Source organism: Salmo trutta, chromosome 2 (genome assembly GCF_901001165.1).
Source record: "Salmo trutta chromosome 2, fSalTru1.1, whole genome shotgun sequence".
NCBI classification, from domain to species: Eukaryota; Metazoa; Chordata; class Actinopteri; order Salmoniformes; family Salmonidae; genus Salmo; species Salmo trutta.
In genome coordinates this window covers 25,540,999-25,567,227 of record NC_042958.1, presented here as the reverse complement: position 1 = coordinate 25,567,227, position 26,229 = coordinate 25,540,999, and the positions used below count along the sequence as shown (strand labels likewise).

General features: G+C 48.4%; 1 protein-coding gene across 1 annotated transcript in view; it reads right to left on the bottom strand.

The window, feature by feature from the left end:
* Window positions 1–26,229, bottom strand: part of LOC115153731 (neuropilin-1a-like) — a 98,482-nt gene that overhangs the window by 13,270 nt on the left and 58,983 nt on the right. The window contains 5 exon segments of the mRNA XM_029699323.1: window positions 5,541–5,685; window positions 11,230–11,385; window positions 11,661–11,836; window positions 18,739–18,883; window positions 20,833–20,988. Coding sequence (XP_029555183.1) covers window positions 5,541–5,685; window positions 11,230–11,385; window positions 11,661–11,836; window positions 18,739–18,883; window positions 20,833–20,988 — 778 coding nt within the window.

The window sequence follows — 26,229 nt, the reverse complement described above, 5'->3', positions numbered from 1 at the left end:
TTATTTTTTTGTTACAAGCCGTGTTTCGTTAAAGCCTATTTATTTTTGTTACAAGCCGTGTTTCGTTAAAGCCTATTTATTTTTGTTACAAGCCGTGTTTCGTTAAAGCCTGTGAAAAGTTCATTTGTTTCAATGTACCGGTAGGCACCTGCGGCTTATAGACATGTGTAGCTTATTTATGTTCAAAATAATATATTTTTTTTAATTCAGTGGGTGCGGCTTATATTCAGGTGCGCTTAATAGTCCGGAAATTACGGTACACACGTACACTACACACATACACTACACACGTACACTACACACATACAGTACACCACACACATATACTACACTACACACATACAGTACACTACACACATACAGTACACTACACACATACAGTACACTACACACATACAGTACACACATACAGTACACCACACACATACACTACACACATACAGTACACTACACACATACAGTACACTACACACATACACTACACACATACACTACACACATACACTACACCACACACATACACTACACACGTACACCACACACATACAGTACACCACACACATACAGTACACACATACACTACACACATACACTACACACATACAGTACACCACACACATACACTACACACATACACTACACTACACACATACACCACACACATACACCACACACATACACTACACACGTACACTACACACGTACACTACACACATACACTACACACGTACACTACACACGTACACTACACACATACACTACACACGTACACTACACACATACAGTAACACCACACACATACAGTACACCACACACATACACTACACACATACACTACACACATACAGTACACCACACACATACACTACACACATACACTACACACATACACTACACTACACACATACACCACACACATACACTACACACATACACTACACACATACACTACAAACATACACTACACCACACACATACACTACACACATACACTACACACATACACTACACACATACACTACACACATACACTACACTATACACATACACTACACACATACACTACACACATACAGTACACCACACACATACACCACACACATACACCACCTACATACACCACGCATATACACCACGCACATACACCACGCATACAGTACATCACGCATACAGTACACCACGCACATACACCATGCACATATACCACGCACATACACCATGCACATATACCACGCACATACACCATGCACATATACCACGCACATACACCACGCACATACACCATGCACATATACCACGCACATACACCACGCACATACACCATGCACATATACCACGCACATACACCACGCATACAGTACACCACGCATACAACACGCACATAAACCACCTACATACACCACGCACATACACCACACACACAGTACACTACACACATACAACACGCACATAAACCACCTACATACACCACGCACATACACCACACACACAGTACACCACGCACATACCACCACACACATACACCACGCACATACACCACGCATACAGTACACCACGCACATACAGTACACCACGCATACAGTACACCACGCACATACAGTACACCACGCATACAGTACACCACGCACATACAGTACACCACGCATACAGTACACCACGCATACAGTACACCACGCACATACACCACGCATACAGTACACCACGCACATACACCACGCATACAGTACACCACGCACATACACCACGCATACAGTACACCACGCACATACACCACGCATACAGTACACCACGCACATACACCACGCATACAGTACACCACGCACATACACCACGCACAGTACACCACGCACATACCACCACACACAGTACACCACGCACATACCACCACACACATACACCACGCACATACCACCACACACATACACCACGCACATACCACCACACACATACTCCACGCACAGTACACCACGCACATACACCATGCACAGTACACCACGCACATACCACCACACACATACACCACGCACATACCACCACACACATACAGTACACCACGCATACAGTACACCACGCATACAGTACACCACGCATACAGTACACCACGCACATACATCATGCACATATACTACGCACATACACCAAGCATACAGTACACCACGCACATACACCACCTACATATACCACACACATACACCACACATACAGTACACTACACACATACAACACGCACATAAACCACCTACATACACCACGCACATAGTACACCACGCACATACAGTACACCACGCACACAGTACACCACGCACATACACCACGCATACAGTACACCACACACATACACCACACACGCACATGGCAGGCCATGCCAGTGGATTCAATCACTGAGCTATTAACAGCCCCTTTTATCAGGATACAGAGGAAGGTTTAGTGTGAATAGAGCCAGTGGATGGTGGATGCTGAGGCTTTAGGTTTCTGTCCCAAATGGCACCCTATTTCCTAAATTGTGAACTACTTTTGACCAAGGCACTACTTAGGGAATAGGGTGCCATTTGGAACACAAGCTAGATTTGTGTTTAGGCTGGAGATCAGATGCATGGGTCTAGAATTGGGTTGTAGGCTGGGCCCCACCCTGGCCTATAATTAGGGCCCACTGGCCTCGTTGGATGTGGGCATGGCCGCAGCTCTGATCCATGCTCCGCTAACACACCGCCTGGATGTGTTTACCCTGACAGAGTAATGAATGGGCTTCCCCAGGACAGCGGGAGGGAGGGAGGGAGGGAGGGAGGGAAGAAGTGAGGGAAGAAGGAAGGGAAGAAGGAAGGGAGATGGAGATGAGAGAGAGGGAGATTGGGAGAGAGGTAGATTGAGAGAGAGGTAGATTGAGAGAGAGGTAGATTGAGAGAGAGGGAGATTGAGAGAGAGGGAGTTGGAGATGGAGACAGAAGGAGATGGAGAGAGAAGCTGATGGAGAGGGAGGGAGATGGAGAGAGAAGGAGATGGAGAGAGAAGGAGATGGAGGGACAGGGAGATTGAGAGAGAGAGATGGAGAGAGAAGGAGATGGAGAGAGAAGGAGATGGAGAGAGAGGGAGATGGAGAGAGGGAGATGGAGAGAGAGGGAGATGGAGAGAGAAGGAGATTGAGAGAGAGGGAGATTGCGAGAGAAGGAGATGGAGAGACAGGGAGATGGAGAGACAGGGAGATGGAGAGAGAAGGAGATGGAGGGACAGGGAGATTGAGAGACAGGGAGATGGAGAGAGAGGGAGATGGAGAGAGAGGGAGATGGAGAGAGAGGGAGATTGAGAGAGAAGGAGATGGAGAGACAGGGAGATGGAGAGACAGGGAGATGGAGAGACAGGGAGATGGAGAGAGAAGGAGATGGAGGGATAGGGAGATTGAGAGACAGGGAGATGGAGAGAGAGGGAGATGGAGAGAGAGGGAGATTGAGAGAGAAGGAGATGGAGAGACAGGGAGATGGAGAGACAGGGAGATGGAGAGACAGGGAGATGGAGAGAGAAGGAGATGGAGGGATAGGGAGATTGAGAGACAGGGAGATGGAGAGACAGGGAGATGGAGAGACAGGGAGATGGAGAGACAGGGAGATGGAGAGAGAAGGAGATGGAGGGACAGGGAGATTGAGAGACAGGGAGATGGAGAGAGAAGGAGATTGAGAGAGAGGGAGATTGAGAGAGAAGGAGATGGAGAGACAGGGAGATGGAGAGAGAAGGAGATGGAGGGACAGGGAGATTGAGAGACAGGGAGATGGAGAGAGAGGGAGATGGAGAGAGAGGGAGATGGAGAGAGAGGGAGATTGAGAGAGAAGGAGATGGAGAGACAGGGAGATGGAGAGACAGGGAGATGGAGAGACAGGGAGATGGAGAGACAGGGAGATGGAGAGAGAAGGAGATGGAGGGACAGGGAGATTGAGAGACAGGGAGATGGAGAGAGAGGGAGATGGAGAGAGAGGGAGATTGAGAGAGAAGGAGATGGAGAGACAGGGAGATGGAGAGACAGGGAGATGGAGAGAGAAGGAGATGGAGGGACAGGGAGATGGAGAGACAGGGAGATGGAGAGACAGGGAGATGGAGAGACTGGGAGGTGGAGAGACAGGGAGATGGAGAGAGAAGGAGATGGAGGGACAGGGCGATTGAGAGACAGTGAGATGGAGAGACAGGGAGATGGAGAGACAGGGAGATGGAGAGACAGGGAGATGGAGAGAGAAGGAGATGGAGGGACAGGGAGATTGAGAGACAGGGAGATGGAGAGAGAGGGAGATGGAGAGAGAGGGAGATTGAGAGAGAAGGAGATGGAGAGACAGGGAGATGGAGAGACAGGGAGATGGAGAGACAGGGAGATGGAGAGAGAAGGAGATGGAGGGACAGGGAGATTGAGAGACAGGGAGATGGAGAGAGAGGGAGATGGAGAGAGGGAGATTGAGAGAGAAGGAGATGGAGAGACAGGGAGATGGAGAGACAGGGAGATGGAGAGACAGGGAGATGGAGAGAGAAGGAGATGGAGGGACAGGGAGATGGAGAGACAGGGAGATGGAGAGACAGGGAGATGGAGAGACAGGGAGATGGAGAGACTGGGAGGTGGAGAGAGAGGGAGATGGAGAGACAGGGAGATGGAGAGACAGGGAGATGGAGAGACAGGGAGATGGAGAGACAGGGAGATGGAGAGACAGGGAGATTGAGAGAGAAAGGGAGAGGAAAGAGTACATGTGTAATCTACAATTCCCCTCGCCCTCTGCTATATGAAATATGAGTGATCAACCTCTGTCAGATTCAGGGTGGAAAGGTCGTTGACAGGGTCAATGCTCTAGCTGGAGAAAGATGAATTTATCTGTACTCCTGAGGCTTAGCTTACACACCACCACTCACGTACCTGTGTCTGTATTTGTGTTTGTGTGTGTGTGTGTGTGTCTGCGTGTGTGTGTGTGTGCGTGTGTGAGTGAGTGTGTCTGTGTGTGTGTTTTTGAGTGTGTGGTGGCATTAACAGTGAAAACAAGCATTATCATCCTTCTAAAGCCCCGGTGGGACTCCATGGCTTACACAGGGCTGTGCTTGCTACAGCCTCCCTGAAATCCAATATGTAAATCCACTTAGTCCTGGCCCGCCAGAGCATGTTCTCATAGCTGAGAGGGGAGAGAGAAAGAGGAGAGAGAGAAAGACAGGTGGAGAGAGAGAGAGACACACAGAGAGAGGGGGGGGGTGAGGTGAAGAGAGCGAGACAGAGAGAGAGAGCGAGGCAGACAGAGGGGAGAGGAGAGAGAGAAAGAGGAGAGTGGCCCCAGAGAAAGGATGGAACAGGGACTGGATGGGGTTGGCAGTAATCCTCAGGGCAGATGGGGTTTCATTTGATCCCATGTAATATGTATGAGCGGTCTTGCTTCAGGAATGGCTTTGATGCAGCATGCATGGAGACTAGACAACTGTCCCTCTCAGGGAGAGATAGTGGGGCCTACTGGGCCCTGGACAGCTGTTGACTCCACGTGGAGTACAATTAAAATGTGTGTGTGTGTAGGATTCCATTTAAGACCTACCTTCGATCTCACAGCCGAGGAGCTCGAGACGCAGGCCCATCCCAGCAGGGGTGGACCTCTCTGGGTAAACCCTGATGTATCGGGTCAGCAAGGGCTCCACGGTCCTCAGCTCTGGTGTATCGTAGTTCTGATTCCCCTCGAAAATCTGTGGAGAGGACCACCTGTGTTATTTCATCGACAACAGCAGAGAAGTCCTATACCGTACACACTGCAGCTGAGAGAGAGGCTGAGAGAGGCAGATACAGATACAGAGAGAGACAGATACAGAGAGAGAGACATACACAGAGAGAGAAAACGAGAGAGAAATGTTACTGTCTGATAATGTCATTGCTCTCTCTGATGTCTCTCTCCTATCACAGAGACCCTAAGGCAGACTTATTCCTTCCTTTGGAAAATGAGCAGGGCTCGAGCAGGGCTGAGAGAGGGGAGAAAACAATGGAAGATGGACCAGATTTCTCCGGCTGACATCTAAAAGCACTGTCAGTGTAAACGAGAGCCCGGTGGCTACAACTAGCACCTGCCGCCCCAGCAGGACACAGCGGTCAAGGGCAGCCTCAGCTCATTCTGTCTCTGCTCAGCCTCTGAAGTTCACTATTTAGAGGAAAGAGAGAGGCTAGGGGCCTTTTCTTTGGGAATAACGTAGAGAAGGGGTAAGATAGAGGAGAGGACTAATGCTTTCTCGCTGCTCAGCTTCTGATCTTGTCATCTGAATAAGAAAGGAGGATTCTGTTTGGGAATAACAGAGGTACACGTAGAGGCGAGGAGATGAAATGACAGGAGAGTAGAGGAGAAGAGAGGAGAGGTAGAGGAGGGGACAGTAGTGGAGATGAGAAGAGAGGAGAGGTAGAGGAGGGGACAGTAGTGGAGATGAGAAGAGAGGAGAGGTAGAGGAGGGGACAGTAGTGGAGATGAGAAGAGAGGAGAGGTAGAGGAGGGGACAGTAGTGGAGATGAGAAGAGAGGAGAGGTAGAGGAGGGGACAGTAGTGGAGATGAGAAGAGAGGAGAGGTAGAGGAGGTGACAGTAGTGGAGATGAGAAGAGAGGAGAGGTAGAGGAGGGGACAGTAGTGGAGATGAAGAGAGGAGAGGTAGAGGAGGGGACAGTAGTGGAGATGAGAAGAGAGGAGGTAGAGGAGGGGACAGTAGTGGAGATGAGAAGAGAGGAGAGGTAGAGGAGGGGACAGTAGTGGAGATGAGAAGAGAGGAGAGGTAGAGGAGGGGACAGTAGTGGAGATGAGAAGAGAGGAGAGGTAGAGGAGGGGACAGTAGTGGAGATGAGAAGAGAGGAGAGGTAGAGGAGGGGACAGTAGTGGAGATGAGAAGAGAGGAGAGGTAGAGGAGGGGACAGTAGTGGAGATGAGAAGAGAGGAGAGGTAGAGGAGGAGACAGTAGTGGAGATGAGAAGAGAGGAGAGGTAGAGGAGGGGACAGTAGTGGAGATGAGAAGAGAGGAGAGGTAGAGGAGGGGACAGTAGTGGAGATGAGAAGAGAGGAGAGGTAGAGGAGGGGACAGTAGTGGAGATGAGAAGAGAGGAGAGGTAGAGGAGGGGACAGTAGTGGAGATGAGAAGAGAGGAGAGGTAGAGGAGGGACAGTAGTGGAGATGAGAAGAGAGGAGAGGTAGAGGAGGGGACAGTAGTGGAGATGAGAAGAGAGGAGAGGTAGAGGAGGGGACAGTAGTGGAGATGAGAAGAGAGGAGAGGTAGAGGAGGGGACAGTAGTGGAGATGAGAAGAGAGGAGAGGTAGAGGAGGGGACAGTAGTGGAGATGAGAAGAGAGGAGAGGTAGAGGAGGGGACAGTAGTGGAGATGAGAAGAGAGGAGAGGTAGAGGAGGGGACAGTAGTGGAGATGAGAAGAGAGGAGAGGTAGAGGAGGGGACAGTAGTGGAGATGAGAAGAGAGGAGGGTAGAGGAGGGGACAGTAGTGGAGATGAGAAGAGAGGAGAGGTAGAGGAGGGGACAGTAGTGGAGATGAGAAGAGAGGAGAGGTTAGAGGAGGGGACAGTAGTGGAGATGAGAAGAGAGGAGAGGTAGAGGAGGAGACAGTAGTGGAGATGAGAAGAGAGGAGAGGTAGAGGAGGGGACAGTAGTGGAGATGAGAGAGAGGAGAGGTAGAGGAGGGGACAGTAGTGGAGATGAGAAGAGAGGAGAGGTAGAGGAGGGGACAGTAGTGGAGATGAGAAGAGAGGAGAGGTAGAGGAGGGGACAGTAGTGGAGATGAGAAGAGAGGAGAGGTAGAGGAGGGGACAGTAGTGGAGATGAGAAGAGAGGAGAGGTAGAGGAGGGGACAGTAGTGGAGATGAGAAGAGAGGAGAGGTAGAGGAGGGGACAGTAGTGGAGATGAGAAGAGAGGAGAGGTAAAGGAGGGGACAGTAGTGGAGATGAGAAGAGAGGAGAGGTAGAGGAGGGGACAGTAGTGGAGATGAGAAGAGAGGAGAGGTAGAGGAGGGGACAGTAGTGGAGATGAGAAGAGAGGAGAGGTAGAGGAGGGGACAGTAGTGGAGATGAGAAGAGAGGAGAGGTAGAGGAGGGGACAGTAGTGGAGATGAGAAGAGAGGAGAGGTAGAGGAGGGGACAGTAGTGGAGATGAGAAGAGAGGAGAGGTAGAGGAGGGGACAGTAGTGGAGATGAGAAGAGAGGAGAGGTAGAGGAGGAGACAGTAGTGGAGATGAGAAGAGAGGAGAGGTAAAGGAGGGGACAGTAGTGGAGATGAGAAGAGAGGAGAGGTAGAGGAGGGGACAGTAGTGGAGATGAGAAGAGAGGAGAGGTAGAGGAGGAGACAGTAGTGGAGATGAGAAGAGAGGAGAGGTAGAGGAGGGGACAGTAGTGGAGATGAGAAGAGAGGAGAGGTAGAGGAGGGGACAGTAGTGGAGATGAGAAGAGAGGAGAGGTAGAGGAGGAGACAGTAGTGGAGATGAGAAGAGAGGAGAGGTAGAGGAGGGACAGTAGTGGAGATGAGAAGAGAGGAGAGGTAGAGGAGGGACAGTAGTGGAGATGAGAAGAGAGGAGAGGTAGAGGAGGGGACAGTAGTGGAGATGAGAAGAGAGGAGAGGTAGAGGAGGGGACAGTAGTGGAGATGAGAAGAGAGGAGAGGTAGAGGAGGGGACAGTAGTGAGATGAGAAGAGAGGAGAGGTAGAGGAGGGGACAGTAGTGGAGATGAGAAGAGAGGAGAGGTAGAGGAGGGGGACAGTAGTGGAGATGAGAAGAGAGGAGAGGTAGAGGAGGGGACAGTAGTGGAGATGAGAAGAGAGGAGAGTAGAGGAGGGGACAGTAGTGGAGATGAGAAGAGAGGAGAGGTAGAGGAGGGGACAGTAGTGGAGATGAGAAGAGAGGAGAGGTAGAGGAGGGGACAGTAGTGGAGATGCGAATGAGAGGAGAGGTAGAGGAGGGGACAGTAGTGGAGATGAGAAGAGAGGAGAGGTTAGGGAGGGGACAGTAGTGGAGATGAGAAGAGAGAGAGGTAGAGGAGGGGGACAGTAGTGGAGAGGAGAAGAGAGGAGAGGGGTAAAGGAGGGGACAGTAGTGGAGATGAGAAGAGAGGAGAGGTAAGAGGAGGGGACAGTAGTGGAGATGAGAAGAGAGGAGAGGTAGAGGAGGGACAGTAGTGGAGTGATGAAGAGAGGAGAGGTAGAGGAGGGGACAGTAGTGGAGATGAGAAGAGAGAGGTAGAGGAGGGACAGTAGTGGAGATGAGAAGAGAGGAGAGCGTTAGAGGAGGGCAGGGACAGTAGTGGAGATGAGAAGAGAGGAGAGGTAGAGGAGGGGACAGTAGTGGAGATGAGAAGAGAGGAGAGGTAGAGGAGGAGACAGTAGTGGAGATGAGAAGAGAGGAGAGGTAGAGGATGGGGACAGTAGTGGAGATGAGAAGAGAGGAGAGGTAGAGGAGGGGGACAGTAGTGGAGATGAGAAGAGAGGAGAGGTAGAGGAGGGGACAGTAGTGGAGATGAGAAGAGAGGAGAGGTAGAGGAGGGGGACAGTAGTGGAGATGAGAAGAGAGGAGAGGTAGAGGAGGGGACAGTAGTGGAGATGAGAAGAGAGGAGAGGTAGAGGAGGGGACAGTAGTGGAGATGAGAAGAGAGGAGAGGTAAAGGAGGGGGACAGTAGTGGAGATGAGAAGAGAGGAGAGGTAGAGGAGGGGACAGTAGTGGAGATGAGAAGAGAGGAGAGGTAGAGGAGGGGACAGTAGTGGAGATGAGAGGAGAGGTAAAGGAGGGGACAGTAGTGGAGATGAGAAGAGAGGAGAGGTAGAGGAGGGGACAGTAGTGGAGATGAGAAGAGAGGAGAGGTAGAGGAGGGGACAGTAGTGGAGATGAGAAGAGAGGAGAGGTAGAGGAGGGGACAGTAGTGGAGATGAGAAGAGAGGAGAGGTAGAGGAGGGGACAGTAGTGGAGATGAGAAGAGAGGAGAGGTAGAGGAGGAGACAGTAGTGGAGATGAGAAGAGAGGAGAGGTAGAGGAGGGGACAGTAGTGGAGATGAGAAGAGAGGAGAGGTAGAGGAGGGGACAGTAGTGGAGATGAGAAGAGAGGAGAGGTAGAGGAGGGGACAGTAGTGGAGATGAGAAGAGAGGAGAGGTAGAGGAGGGGACAGTAGTGGAGATGAGAAGAGAGGAGAGGTAGAGGAGGAGACAGTAGTGGAGATGAGAAGAGAGGAGAGGTAGAGGAGGGGACAGTAGTGGAGATGAGAAGAGAGGAGAGGTAGAGGAGGGGACAGTAGTGGAGATGAGAAGAGAGGAGAGGTAGAGGAGGGGACAGTAGTGGAGATGAGAAGAGAGGAGAGGTAAAGGAGGGGACAGTAGTGGAGATGAGAAGAGAGGAGAGGTAGAGGAGGGGACAGTAGTGGAGATGAGAAGAGAGGAGAGGTAGAGGAGGAGACAGTAGTGGAGATGAGAAGAGAGGAGAGGTAGAGGAGGGGACAGTAGTGGAGATGAGAAGAGAGGAGAGGTAGAGGAGGGGACAGTAGTGGAGATGAGAAGAGAGGAGAGGTAGAGGAGGGGACAGTAGTGGAGATGAGAAGAGAGGAGAGGTAGAGGAGGGGACAGTGATGGAGTGTAGTGGATTAGTGACCATTAACACTGGAACAAGTCTTGTCTGTATTTGATGCTCGGATGTCCTTAGGGAAAGAGGGAGAGATGGAGGGACAAGTAGGACCCAGCCTCTCACTCCTTCATAAATCAACCATCAGGTGATCTGGGACACATTTACATCACATCCTGTCGCAGAAAGTTATAATCGGGACGGGGCTGTAGAGGTACTTCCTGGAGGTTTGCGTCTGTGTGTGTGTGTACGGTGTGTGTGTAAGACGCTGTGTGCGCGTGTGGCACACTCAAAGCATGCCGACGCCGGCAGATACATCTAGGGTCGTTTCTGCGTGTCACACGCTCTCTCTCAGCTCTCCTGCCTTTTTCCCCGCTCTCTTGAGTAGAGTACGATTCTACTGAAAGGCTTGAGCAACATCAGCAGAATACTATGAGGATAGACGCTAGTCAGCAGCAGGACTAGGAGAAACCTTACAGATGGTTATCCTAACGTGCTATAAAGTACTACCCAAATGGACTCCATAAATGTTTCAACAGCCACAGTACAACAAATGTGTTTTCAGTTTGGGAGAGGGAGATCATTTCCCATTAGATAGTCAACAAAACCCGGTAAACCCAACAAACAAACAACCAATGAAAACTGTTCTCCCTCTTACCTTTGGCTTGTTGCCGCTGGCGTCCTGGACCATCTTCCAATCAGATCCGTTGTTACTATATCCCAGTCTGAACTTCTTCATGAACACCTTGTTCTCTCTGTGTTTCCCTCCCTGGATGATGAGCCCTCGTACCAGCTTCTCCTCCCCCAGGTCCACCTGCAGATGAATGGAGAGGAAACGCATTATAAGCAGTTCATAGATACTCATAACAGCATCATAATGCCTTATATGCCATAAGTAAATTGTTTCCGAACTGTTTATTTGTAAACTCATCATCATTTTGGCCAAATTCTTTGTACGTTAAGGTAGGATAGATCCTCAGAAAACCAACATTTATATGAACCAATAACATTTCACAACCATCAAACCTATCTCTAATTGCAAAGCCAAAAACCCCCATAAGAATAGTCTATTAATATAGTTGATCTAACCTGTAGCCACTCTGAGGTGAAGGGCTGGGGCTGGGGCAGCAGGGTCCACCCGGAGCGGCTGGTCAGCAGGCGGGCGTTCTCGGGTACCCAGCTCCGGTCCGTGTGGGACGAAGCTGTGATCTGGGCATCAGTGATCAGGCCCGATACCATGCCTAGCATGCCTGAACATGGATACTCTGAGAGGGGGAGAGAGAGATAGAGGTTAGCATAAGTCTTTCAATGAGCAAGAGGGATTTGAGGGAGAACCTGAGGGGGATATTTTGATCTCAATAAATGATTTGTATCACCAGTCCGAGAAGGTTGTTTTCATGGTTCATGTGTTAATAGGGAAAAGATAGGGATGGGTTGAATGACTGAGACAGTGAGTGATAGTGATGGTGTGAGAGAGAAACACTCTCTCGTTGTGATGCCTCCACCTCTCTCTCATTCTCTCTTTCCTTCTCTCTCTCTCTCTCTCTCTCTGTCTCTGTGTCTCTGTCTCTGTCTCTCTGTCTCTGTGTCTCTCTCTCGCTCTCTCCTAACCGCTTGAATACTAATGTCTCCGCCTGGAGTGTTTGTCTCCCGGCATCCAATTAAAACTCTCCCTTCCTTCAGCGGTCATTTCTACCTGGGAGAGCTTTTCTTTCATCTTGAACCCCCTCCCTCCCTTCATCCCAATTGTCCCCCCTTTCCTTTTGCCGTTCTATACCTCTGCTCTAATTTAGCCCTGTGTTCTCCAACCTTTCATCCTGAATCTGTGTTCGTTCATTTTCATCCCCTTGAGTGCCTTGTGCATTCTACCTTTCATTCTACCTTTCATACGCCCTAACTGCTTGCTGCTGGTGGCGGTTTCACTTTGTGCCGTTTGCACCTTCCGGGTCAGAAAAATGTTCCGGGAATGAATCCACACACACAGGCTGACTGTCTTGTCTGTCTCCTGACTGGCCGTCTCTTTCCTTTCCATCCACTTAATCAAAAGAGTCTGCAGTGACCTGCAGTAACCAATATCATCTTTACAATCTGCTCCCAGGGAGAGGGATAAAAGGAGATATATTCTTGGAACGTCTGCGACTGTATGAAACTCAGTGTAACTCTGCCAAACCAACAGAACAAGGCTTCATTCAATCTTTTCCATCGTTATCACAGTTCCTGTTCAAAACAGAGAGGAATAAACTAGTTCTACGTGACTCCCAGGAGACCCAAACGAGTCCAAATCGAATCAGAGACGACGCCATGGTTCCTCAGGACAGGACCAAACGCTCACGGGGAGATTTGTCATCCGTTTGAGGCTGAGAATTTCTCTTTCATCGCCTGCCAAGCGCCCTGTGAGTGTGATCCCTGTGATCTCTGATGGAGCCATGTCAGAGGGAAGCTAAGGCACTCCACTGCGGTGGCTCACGCTCTCGCTCTTTGAAGCGGATGGATAAGAGAGAGTTAGAGAGGGGGGTTTCCAGGGGGATTTGGAAGTTTTGGTGATCAGAGCACCACAGGTCATCTGCTGTATTCACGAGCTTTTAATGCACCTCATTTGGGACTGTTTTGGGCAGCACGCACACCGGACACACCCAGAAACCGACCGCGCGTGTGTGTAGTGGCACACCACTGCAAGGGGCAAGGCTGAGTAGGGTAACCCAGGGTTTGGCTGGGGAACTCTGTGGCTAAACATACACATGGCCTTATTTACCAATAGCACAGCAGAGAGTCAGCAGTCAGAAGGGATGAGGTTAAGCTATTAATACGTAGGTGTGTACAGTATCTCCAACTGCAGGGCACATCTCATGTGCAAAGACCAGATAAGATTAGACACAACCTGAAGGCCCTCCCACTGGGCACAAATGTCAATTCAACGTCTATACCATGTTGGTTCCATGTCATGTCATTGAAATGACGTGGAAACATCGTTTAGCTCAGTGGGCTGTTTCTCTGTGGGCTTAGAACGAACCACTTTGATATCTCCTAAAAAGCATTTGTCAGTAATCTCTCTGAATGCAGGACTGAAAGCAGCCTTAAAGCAGAACCTCTCAAACCTGACCAGAGAATTACAAGATCACGCTCTCTCTCTGTCTCTGTCTCTCTCCGTCTCTCTCTCTCTTTGTCTCTCTCTCTGTCTCTCTCGCTCTCTCGCTCTGACTCTCTCTCTGTCTCCTCTCCTCTCTGAGCGTGTGCAGAACATCCAGCTGGCAGTGTGATCAGAGTGGTGCCCTGCCCGCCGTCGGCTGATGAGGTCACAGAGTGGCGCTCCCTGCTCCTGTGATGTGTCTGCAGTGCGGTGTGTGTGTGTGTGTGTGTCCGCAGTGCGGTGTGTGTGTGTGTGTGTGTGTGTGTGTGTGTGTGTGTGTGTGTATGCCTGTGCGTGTGTGTGTCTGCAGTGCGGTCTGGTCTCACGCCCAAACATTGAAGCGTTCCAGCTGTGTGCCAGCACCGCACTGCCCTCTGCACATACACACATGCAAATGCACACACGGGCACGCAAACACACAAACGCACAGACACGCACACACAAAGGCACGGGCTCTCACACACACTAACAAGCACAAAAACGAGCACATACAAAAGCTAGCGTACACAGACAGACTCGCAGACCAACAAATGCACACACATAGATAAAGCCCTTCACAATGCCATAAAATAAATGCATGTCGACAAAGAGGCATGGGGCGCTGTGAACCTGACCACAATCAAAGCCTTGTAGTGGGTGGAAGGTTGCCAGCATCACACTGATGAAGATCACTGCAGACTTTGTGGACCCAGCAGGGGGCTGAGACTGAGGGGGTTGGGGAAAGGACAGAGGGTAGGACAAGAGCCACGGAGATGGTGTTTGTGTGTGTGTGTGTGTGTGTGTGTGTGTGTGTGTGTGTGTGGGTGTGTGTGGGTGTGTGTGTGCGTGTCTATGCAGGCAGTTGCAGTACTCAGCTATGGGAAGCCGCTCGCCTGGCCCGCTAAACTACTCTGCCTGCCGGCCTGCCTGCTGTTGATGTCATCCATATTGAATGAGGTACATCTAAACATCAGGTAACATCAATGCGTAATCATCTTCATGCGCCTCTCCTTCATAATGTAGAAGGCAGCACTCGCCTCAGAGTAGATCCTCTCTCACTGGGCTCTCACTACTGTGAGTTAGGGAGACACTGAAATGTACACAATAGTTACCCAGAGGAAAATGGGAGAAGGTCATGCTTTTTTAAATTTAGTCCAGGGAAGGGTAATGTAATTTGTAATCGATGAAATGCAATATTACTCAGGGTTGGAGAATGAGTTGCTTATTATAGTATCTCGTGTGCCCGATGCTGCCCCTCATCCCTGATTCTATGCTGGGCGCGCAATATCAAGTGCACCTAGTGTGGTCTCAATCAGCCTGCCCTGCTCTTATTGATGTAAACCCTACTGTGCTGCCTAACCAATGACTGTACTGTGTGTGGTGGCATTTCAGGAGGCGAGTTAATTTGCGCACAAGCTAGGCCTACTGATGTCCTGTTCAGTTCGACCACCAAGCTAGGCCTACTGATGTCCTGTTCAGTTCGACCACCAAGCTAGGCCTACTGATGTCCTGTTCAGTTCGACCACCAAGCTAGGCCTACTGATGTCCTGTTCAGTTCGACCACCAAGCTAGGCCTACTGATGTCCTGTTCAGTTCGACCACCAAGCTAGGCCTACTGATGTCCTGTTCAGTTCGACCACCAAGCTAGGCCTACTGATGTCCTGTTCAGTTCGACCACCAAGCTAGGCCTACTGATGTCCTGTTCAGTTCGACCACCAAGCTAGGCCTACTGATGTCCTGTTCAGTTTGACCACCAAGCTAGGCCTACTGATGCCCTGTTCAGTTCGACCACCAAGCTAGGCCTACTGATGTCCTGTTCAGTTCGACCACCAAGCTAGGCCTACTGATGTCCTGTTCAGTTCGACCACCAAGCTAGGCCTACTGATGTCCTGTTCAGTTCGACCACCAAGCTAGGCCTACTGATGTCCTGTTCAGTTCGAGAGAGAGAGCGTGAAGATGACAAACAGGAATGAAGGTATTTTATGTTTTTAATTCTGGATCCGCATTAGCTGTTGCCAAGGCAGCAGCTACTTTTCCTGGGGTCCAAAGCTTGCTACTGATATAATTGATTTTAATACAAATGAAATGGACCTGATTATAAAAAACGATCTATAATTACGCTTTAGTCCGTAATGCTTTATGCTAGAAACAAGCTGTAAAATGCCGGTGGAAAGACATGACTCCAATGCATATGGGATATACTTGGATTGTCTCTATGACCGTCAGAGGCTGTGCTACAATCTCCTATAGCCGAGGAGACATGGTTTAGTGCTCTTTTTGGGGGGTTAGGGAGCGCAAATAAAATTATGAAATGACGTCATCATTTCTCAATCAAAGTTTGTACCGACAGATTGAATATCACTATAGAATAGGTGCATAAAATGCATCCTCCAATTGCCATGTCTGCCTATTTGCCCACACATCTTGTCTCAAGAAAATGATACATTTTTAATAACCTCAAACACCAAGTTAGGCATTCCTCATTTCAAACTAGGCCATTATCTGTCAATGGTGAATGATAATTCTTCCTGTTTTACAGGTGAAATGTCCAAACTGCATGCCAGTCACTTGAAGTCAATCAGTTTCATGGGAAGATGCATTTAGAGCTTCTAGAATGACTGTTTCATCAGCGAATTAAAGCAGATGGCGTGAACAATCAACTATATTAGCATTTCTTGTAGGTCTATTTTCATTCAATCTAAGCATAGCCTGTAGTGTGTGCACTGTAGAGTTTTAATGATTGTTGAAAGAATATTGGACTATTCAGCTTCAGACAAGAAATGACTGAGGAGGTGTTTTTGGTGTAACATACTGTATTATAGTCCTACTACAGTATGCTACAGTAGGCCTATATGGTATTACACTATATATACAAAAGTATGTGGACACCCCTTCAAATGAGTGGATTCTGCTATTTCAGCCACACCCGTTGCTGACAGGTGTATAAAATCGAGCACACAGCCATGCAATCACCATAGATAAACATTGGCAGTAGAATGGCCTTATTGAAGAGCTCAGTGTCATTCAACATGGCACCGCCATAGGATGCCACCTTTCCAACAAGTCAGTTTGTCAAATTTCTGCCCTGCTAGAGCTGCCCTGGTCAACTGTAAGTGCTGTTATCGTGAAGTAGAAACGTCTAGGGCCAACAACGGCTCAGCCGTGAAGTGGCAGGACACACAAGCTCACAGAACGGGACAGCCGAGTGCTGAACTGCTTAGTGCGTAAAAATAGTCTGTCCTCACTTGCAACACTCACTACCAAGTTTCAAACTGCCTCTGGAAGCAACGTCAGCACAAGAACTGTTCATCGGGAGCTTCATGAAGTGGGTTTCCATGGCCACACACCATGCATAGTGCCAACTGTAAAGTTTGGTGGAGAAGGAATAATGGTCTGTTTTTCATAGTTCGGGCTGGGCCCCTTAGTTCCAGTGTAGGGAAATCATAATGCTACAGCATACATTCTAGACGATTCGGTGCTTCCAAATTCCAACCCCATCGAACACCTTTGGGATGAATTGGAACGCCATCTGCGAGCCAGACCTAATCGCCCAACATCAGTGCCCGACCTCACTAATGCTCTTGTGATTGAATGGAAGTCCCCGCAGCAATGTTCCAACATCTAGTGGAAAGCCTTCCCAGAGTGGAGGCTGTTATAGCAGAAAAGGGGGGACCAACTCCCTATTAATGCCCATTATTTTGGAATGAGATGTTCCACGAGCATGTCCACAAACTTTTGGTCATGTAGTGTACTGGATATACGGATCTGCTATGTAAAATACTAATGAATCACTTTGTGATCTTGTGAGACATTGATTCAGCTTTGATCTAACTTTACTAAACCAGCACCATTGTGAGAAGTGATACTCTTCTATTTGTAATAATAATAATAATAATAATAATAATAATAAGTGATACGTAGGACTATTAGATATAGGCCACATCTTGATGAGGGTTATTTTGAGTGATTTGAGCGCCCTGCTGAAAGGACAGCTGTGGTCAGGTATCGTTCTGAGTTCCAGAGCGCAAGGTGTTCTGTGTAATTTTCTGAACGTAATGGAAGACGCACAGTGAATATGGATCCTAGATGTCATTGGTGTGACGAGGTTCATGCAGGGGATCAGTTTGTCTGCATACACAATAGAGGTGGTACGTTTCTGTAAGCTAAGCACTTCGGAACAGTAGGGCGAGTTCAAGTGGGTTGTACAAGACTGTTTTGAGAGACGTTTTAGCAACCCCTGGTAGAGTTTTCTGTCTGTGGCTGTTCTTGTTACGTCGGATTTGGCCCGTTCAAAGTGGTCACGGCTCCAACCAACCGGCCTTTGCACACACGCCTACAATTCATAATTACCTGATGATATGTGGCTGCTATGCTAAACAATGAATGGCTCAAATTCATTAATGATCAGATACTTCAGTTGTAACTGGTTCTGTTGTGCTCAATTTTTACAGTTGATAGGCAACTTTAGTTCTGTTACAAACTTAGAGACTCCTCTTTTTTAACAACAGCCTGCATGGAAATGTTCATTTCAGAGAGATCTGATTGCATCCAGGTATCCCTCATTATAAATAACCTACAGTCCCTTAGTAAATCATTTCAGCTACTCTTCTAGATGAGGAGGAAAATATCAACCAGGTACATGAGAGATGAGAGGCCTAAACAAATCCTAAAGGAACACTCATTTTACCGAAAGGTCAAACAATATACCATCACCAGCAGTGACTTGCATGCATTTGAATGTTGTTTGGTCATTTGAATGGTAAACTAACATCTCTAATGTATTTATCCTTTATTTAACTCGGCAAGTCAGTTAAGAACAAATTCTTATTTACAATGACGGCCTAGGAACAGTGGGTTAACTGCCTTGTTCTGGGGCAGAATGACAGATTTTTACCTCGTCAGCCCGGGGATTCAATCTAGCAACCTTTTCGGTTGCTGGCCCAACGCTCTAACCACTAGGCTACCTGCCGCCCCTATGTAATGCTAGGTGACGCTAAGTAGCGTCTGGCTGCCAGACAGAGAGATATAGTGTGTGAAGCACTGGGATCTCATGGTACCGACCTGATATTTTACAGCCGTACACCTCGAAGCGCAGAGCGATGCCTGTTTCCCAGGCGACGGGCCGGATCCGGATGAAGCGGGTGAGCGTGGGTTTGGGAAGCATCGTCCTGGCGACGTCAGTGGGGTTGGTGTTCCCTTGGAAAACCTGGGAGGAGAGGAGCTGTTCATTATTCACAGAGTTTGTTTAGTGTAGTAGTAGAGCCACCAGGAGAGAGGCCTACTGGGCCAACTGAGGCCTTGGCCTCGCCTCACACAGTGCCCCAGAAACAGAGCTCAATGACGGGGCACAGGCCATATGCAGGCCAGCCTCCCTCCAATGTTTGTATTAGGCTACTGTCTTTAGACTATATACTATATACTGTATCATTTCCTGAGCATTGCCAGTATATGGAAATGAGATATTAACCATATTCACCACAGTTCATAATGCACCAAATATTGTGATTTTGACCCAGCTGCAATTTCAACCATATACAAACATCTTCACCCTACAGTTGTATCCAACTGAGACACGCACGCACACACTGACAACACCTTACAGTCCATCCCACATCACCCTCACCCTGGCTAAGTCTCACTCTGTAGGCATCCGGTGGTACGGTGGTGTTAACCCCGTGGCAGGAGAGTGCTAGCCAAGCAGTAGAGGTGTGTTGCTTGGCAGTAAAGCTCATCTGGGCTGAAGTGAACGTGAACGGTGGCAGCGCTAAAACGCCAGCAGGCAGGGCCAATGGAACTGTCCCTACATCCCTCTCTCTGTTTCCTGGGTAATGGTTGTCAACTGAGTCATCCACTCTCCTATATGTCACGCCGGTCGGCGCTCCTCTCTCTCTGGCGTCTCTGTCGCACCAATAACTATTAAATGGCTTTTTCCAGCTAGCTAGCACCATCACCATCACACTACAGCTCCAACCTGCAGGCTCAGCACCTAGTAAATAGGACCAACTACTCACAAAAGCACTTTAGAGTCCGGAACTGAGAGACAGGGCTTTTCACATCACCTTGCTTTAAAAAGAAAACGGTGTACTTTGGAGAGGTCGTAAAATAATTGGGCCTGAGGGGACAGGGGGAGGGGGTATATACTCCAGACACAGACACAAAGAGAGCTGCTCTGGCTGCTATGGGGAAAACGTGGCTGCCCTTATCAGTAGCACACACATAATGGTGACTATTTACAGGTTCCACAGATCCTTAGCCTGGTCAAACGAACCTCTTGATGGGCCCGTGGAGTGTGGACACCCACTAAGAGAGGTTTGTTTACAGACAGAGAGCCTTCTGGTCTGTTTCACAGGCTGATCACTGATCGATCGTCAGATCCAGTCAGATCATTAGGTTAGCCACGCTCTGGTCAAGTCTCTCTCCCTCTCGCTCCCTCTCTGTCTCTCTCTAGCTCTCTCTCTCTCTCTCTCTCTCTCTCTCTCTCTCTCCTCCCCATTCCATTCATCCTTGTCACTCCTGGTTTATTAAAGGCTTTGTTAACCGCTCTCCTTCTTCAGACAAATACCAGAGCCTGACACACAGTAAACAATGACTTCATTCAACTAAATTACTACTGTAGCGTCTTTATGAGAGAGGCAGTAGTACTACACTCTAAATAGTTTCTCACACAATGCTCTGTGCATTAGCATACCACGCTAAGCGCATAATACTATGGTGGAGAAAACGTTGTTCCACAGAGACAGAACCGAACACAGACCAGACCAGACCAGGGGCATTCCCCTTTTGTTGAGATATGGTGTGACTGAGGCAGAGATCCAAGCCAATACTAAGGAGGAGAGCACAATTCAACTCTAGCTGAAAGCACGGAAATGTCGCTCTGGATAAGAGCGTCTGCTAAATGACCAAAATCTATATGTTAGTTTACATGACTGGCATTCTGGGTCTGATTGGCCATTGTGCCACAGCTCTGTAAGACTTCTGAGAAATGTCTCTCAACTAGTGTTGATGCATGTTTTCTGCTTTTACTACATGATTCGAGTATTACTGCAGTAATACATACAATGCTGAAGTATAGGAAAAGTTGATGTGCTTATGATACCATGCAATGTTAGAGGTAGGCAGTGGGGTACAGAGTGGGTGAGGAGTAATCTCTCTTACCTTCTGTTTTGAACCCTCCTTCAGTGTGATCCAGTCTTCTCCGTTAGAGCTGACGTCCACCTTGTAGGACTTGACCCAGTAGGTCTTCTTGGTCTCCTGGGAAACGGCCCCCTGTGTTCCGACGGCCGACACGAACCGGAGGAAACCCAAGTCCACCTGAAGGGAGAGGGAACGGTCAGTAAAATTCAATGGCACATACAGTACGACTTTGGGTTTTAGTGCAAAGAGAACTGTTCTGCAAGTCCAAATAATGATGACATAAAAGAGTAAAAAATACAACCCTGCTTTTGGAAAACACTTTTAGCCTGCACCTCATTTAACTATGACTAGAATGTCATAAACAGCAGAAGTATGGAATGATATTCTATTAATAAAACACCACAACTTCATTTCCTGTGATGGGGAGACAAGAGCTTATTGGATAAAGGTGAATATTGAATGGAATTGGCCTTCTCATAATATTCCAAACAGAGGATATAGATTGAATTTCAAATAGTACAAGGTTGCATAAAAAAATCAGAGCTTCATAAAGTAATCATGAACTGCTGTAACATTACTGATGTCATTATATTTTCCCGAGCCGGCTGCCAGACAGGGGGAACAGGGCCAAGAGCCTACTGGATAGAAGGGAGTCAGAACAGAGTCTGTACGGCTGAAAGGACCGTGATGCTAAACAGACTAAAGAGAAGGAGCTTTCCAAGCATCAGGGTTAGAGCGGTTACACTGTTTTCTATCAGAACTGTGGACAGTGTGTGTGTTTGTATGTGTTTGTGTGTGTGTGTCTGTCTGTCTAGCATCATGCTCGCTCTATACCATGCAGACCCATCCTCCTGGAGCTGCCTGTCCGTGTGTGACTCATACTCCTCTGAACAACCAGGACATCCTGACCTGAACCCCCCCCCCATCTCCCCATGGATCCCCTTAAATAGACTGGTCCATGTCCCATCAAGCTTGTCTAACAGGGATGGAGCTCTATTGGTCTGGGTGTGGATTGATTCAGCAGTCCAGACGTGGGTAGACCCCACTCTGAGAGAAGACAGAAAGATCTGTTTCGGCTCGCCGGTCCCTCGCGCAGAGAGACCAAAACAACACCTCTGGACTTGCATTCCATCTGCTGGGCTGCCCCTATGGAGCCCACTTAAACCCTACCTCTCATCCCCCCCAGCCGGAACAGAGGAGGAGGAGAGGAGGGCACGTAGGAGAGGCCTCCAGTAGCGAGTGGCGAGGTTACGCTGCACTGTTAGTATTTAACGGGCCATAACCTCTATCTCTCTCTCTCCGACTGACCACACTGGGGCTAATAAGGAGTGATGCAATGGCGTAAAAAAAATGCGGGGGGGGGGGGTCAATCAAACGAAGGGTTGTTTGTGTGGGAGTTGTGGGAAGGGAACGGGCTGCTGGCTTCATTACGGTGCTGTGTGGAGGGAGGGAGAGGGAGCGACAAAGAGAGAAGGAGCGAGAGAGTGGGAAGAGAGAGAGAGAGAAGCTTTGATATTGGATTGAGAGGAGGCTTAAGATTGATGGATTGTGGCCGGGGCCTCGTGGAGATTAATGAATCCACACCAACTACAGCATGTGATGTGTGTGACAGCAAATGATTCATCCCAAATGGCACCCTATTCCCTACTACTTTTGAAAAGGGCTCATAGGAAATAGGGTATATGGTGCCATTTGGGAAAGCCGGGGAGATCAGCAGAGAGAGCCGGGGAGATCAGCCTTTTAAAACCAGTCGACTAGAGCACCAGCCAACCAATGCAGGCATCACAGTGCATGTTAAAGATATCCATACAGCCTTGAACAGTGCTTCTCTCTCTCCCTCTCCCTCTCTCCCTCTCCCTCTCTCTCTCTCTCTCTCTCTCTCTCTCTCTCTCTCTCTCTCTGTCTCTCTCTCTCATGCTTAACATCTCAGAGCTAAGACTCAAACTCACATGTCACAGTGAATACATTGGCAATGCCGTTGTCATTCGTCTACTTTAAAATGTATTCAGATCCAGAAGCTAAGGACAAAACCAGATGGGGAGACCATGAATAAAGGTCTCTATATGACTTCCGTTCTCTGCTCGCTCTGGAGGATTTGAAGAAAAGAGAGAAAAAGACAACATACTTTTGTTCCTGCCTAGGAGCTCAACTGGGCTTATGGAAAAAGGCCCAGATTTCTTTAGCCCCATAAACAGAGACAGAATCAAAATCCCCTGTTTCAGAGCGTTCCTTTTTAATAACAGACGATTCACAATCCCCATCGCATGGCTGGGTGCGAGAGGAAGGAAGAATGTGCCAGTACAGATGGAGGGTGGTCTGGATGGGGGGGAAAGGAGAGAGGAGAGGGGCGAGGCAAGTCCTCCTTCTCCTGCTGTCTATCTTCCTCCTCCTCATCATCATCATTATCATTATCATCAGCTTCACAGCTGCCCTGGACCTATGACAGACTGCCTTACTGAGAAGGGGATGACTTGGCCTTGGATCCCCCTCCTGATCGGACCCTTATTAGCCGTAATGGAATAATGGAATTAGAGCCTCACAGCCATATAATTGAGAACAGTCATGAACATTCAGAGTCAGTCAGTTAGGCTGTGTCATTGGCTGGCTAAATGGTTCCTTCTGTCTCCTTCAATCTGTTTATTTATGAGTCAGTGGAAAGTCAACTGATCACCATGTTCTGCCCTGTACCTCCAGACCATGGACTCAGACAGCAAGAGCTCTGATTCATCCCTTAGGACCAGTTTTAGCATGTTCAAAAATCTATGGCTGGAGAGTACACTGAGTACTGCCAGGGGAGGAGAGGGAGGGAGGGAGAGGTGGAGAGAGGAAAGAACAGAACAGAAGAAAGGAGACAAAAGGAAGACAAAAAAAACAGAAGAAGAGAAGCAGGCTGGGGTTGCTTTGCTGGGGGTCTGAGGATCGGAATGACAGAGCCTTGTAAGGCTGTTGTCTCGTAAGGAGAGAAGAGACAGACTGGATCAATTTCACAGACATGATCATGATAACAGGGCTGTGCTAATGAGAGACACATGATTTATTAATGACTTGTTTCAGTCAGAGCCGAGGAGGGTACCACAGCAGTGCTAACATACCAGGGTCAGGCATACCGGACAGGCAAGCTGAAAGAATAATGGCTGAATAATAGAGAGAAAATAAACAGTCAGGTATAATAATTAATGCTGGGACTTCGTTAACACGGAGGAGTGTGTGTGTGTGTGCAGGGTGTGTGGGTGTGTGAGGCATAGATGGCATAGCTCACCCAAACCCAACTACTCCCCCAATTGAACAAAAATACTGTTGGAACTTTTTTAAATCGGAGGAGCGTGTGTGGGTGTGTGCAGAAAGCCAGGATTTTTTTCTTTCAGGTGATAGATTATTTGCCATCGAACTCTTAATGAATTGGCAAAAAGTGTGAATCATCATTAATGGGTGATGTAATCCTTGTCTAAAAGAGTGTAAAATATAATACCCACGTCCCTGAATGGGAGATGTATTTTGTATAATACCCACGTCCCTGAATGGGAGATGTATTTTGCACTAGTGCTGACATTACAGAAACACGCTCATTTACATTCGCTTTTTTTTACGACTGTGATTTTCGACAAAAGCCAGGGTGTGTTTGGAGCGGTGCCCACTCAGAGACAAATGACACAATACAATCTGCTCCCCTGTTGTAATTCATATCTACAGGGACACACACACACCCTTTCCCACGAAATGCCCTGTTAAGAAAATCAGACAATTACAGCACATCATCAGTATCCTGCTGGATGGGAAATAATGTCTCTTTCACCTCTGTTTTCTCTGTCGTCTTCCCACTCTTTCTCTCAGAGTTTTTCCCTGTTCCTACTAAAGGAATGGTGAATAATGTTCTGTTCTCTCACCTAGCCTACTGATCTGTGTGTGTATCCAGTCATTACGCTGACTAATGGAAGCAGAGAAACAGAAACAGCATTAATGCCGTTGCTCAAGCTTGTAGGCCCACAGTCAGTTGAGCCTGTTGGTACAATTAGATTAACATAGGGAGTTTCACCACATCAGACTCTCTGTGTGTGTGTGTGTGTGTTCCTCAAGTTCAATGACATGACTTCATCCTCCTATCATCATCATCATCATCATCCCCACAGACAGTGTCAGACATTGTCATAATCGTCATCCACCGTCATTAGATCCCCCTCCTTAGTGGAGTGAGTCAACCGAACTCTGGGTCTCCGTCCCAAATAGCACGCTATTCCCTACATAGTGCACTACTTTTGAGTCCCATGGGCCCTGGTCAAAAGTAGTGCACTATATAGGGAATAGGGTTAGGGTCAGGCCATTTGGGACTCTCAGTGGTACAGGATCACTGTCTGAGGTTACAGTTGACTCATTGTTCTGTGGCTGTCAGGTGAGCGTTGTGCAGAGCCCAGGGGTGGGGTGGGGTTGGAGCAGAGAGGGGAACGCAGTGTTCAGATCACAGAACAACTGTTAAGCTTCAAAAGCCATTTGTCACTGTTTGACTACCTCATAATTCAACTGGTGGGATAATACTACAATCAGTTTTCATGAGGAGTTTTTATAAAAATAAGTTGTACCAGAGAGTTTGGGCTTTCACTGCCTTGCCCCCCTGACTGTGTACTGGGAAAAAATAGACTTCCCATCTGTTGGTGTGTGGGCTGAATTAATAATCGAAAAACTCTGGGGAACACAAGACTACATTTTCCCTTCTCTCTCTGTCTCTCTCTCTCTCTGTCTGTCTCTCTGTCTCTTTCTCTCTCTCTGTCTGTGTGTCTCTCTCTCTCTGTCTGTCTGTCTCTCTCTCTCTGTCTCTCTGTCTGTCTCTCTGTCTCTCTGTCTCTCTCTCTCTCTGTCTGTCTCTCTCTCTGTCTGTCTGTCTGTCTGTCTGTCTGTCTGTCTGTCTGTCTGTCTGTCTGTCTGTCTGTCTCTCTGTCTGTCTGTCTGTGTCTCTCTCTCTCTGTCTGTCTGTCTGTCTGTCTGTCTGTCTGTCTGTCTGTGTGTCTGTCTCTCTCTCCATCTTTCTCTCTCTGTCTCTCTCTCTCTGTTTCTCTCTCTCTCTGTTTCTCTGTCTGTCTCTCTCTCTCTGTCTGTCTCTCTCTCTCTCTGTCTCTCTCTCTGTCTGTCTGTCTCTCTCTCGCTGTCTCTCTCTCTCTCGCTGTCTCTCTGTCTGTCTGTCTGTCTGTCTGTCTGTCTGTCTGTCTGTCTGACTTTTTATTTCTCTCTCTGTCTCTCTCTGTCTGTCTCTCTGTCTCTCTCTCTGTCTGTCTGTCTGTGTCTCTCACTGTCTGTCTGTCTGTCTGTCTGTGTGTCTCTCTCTCTGTCTCTCTCTCTCTCTCTCTCTCTGTCTCTCTCTCTCTCTCTCCATCTTTCTCTCTCTGTCTCTCTCTCTCTCTGTTTCTCTCTCTCTCTGTTTCTCTCTGT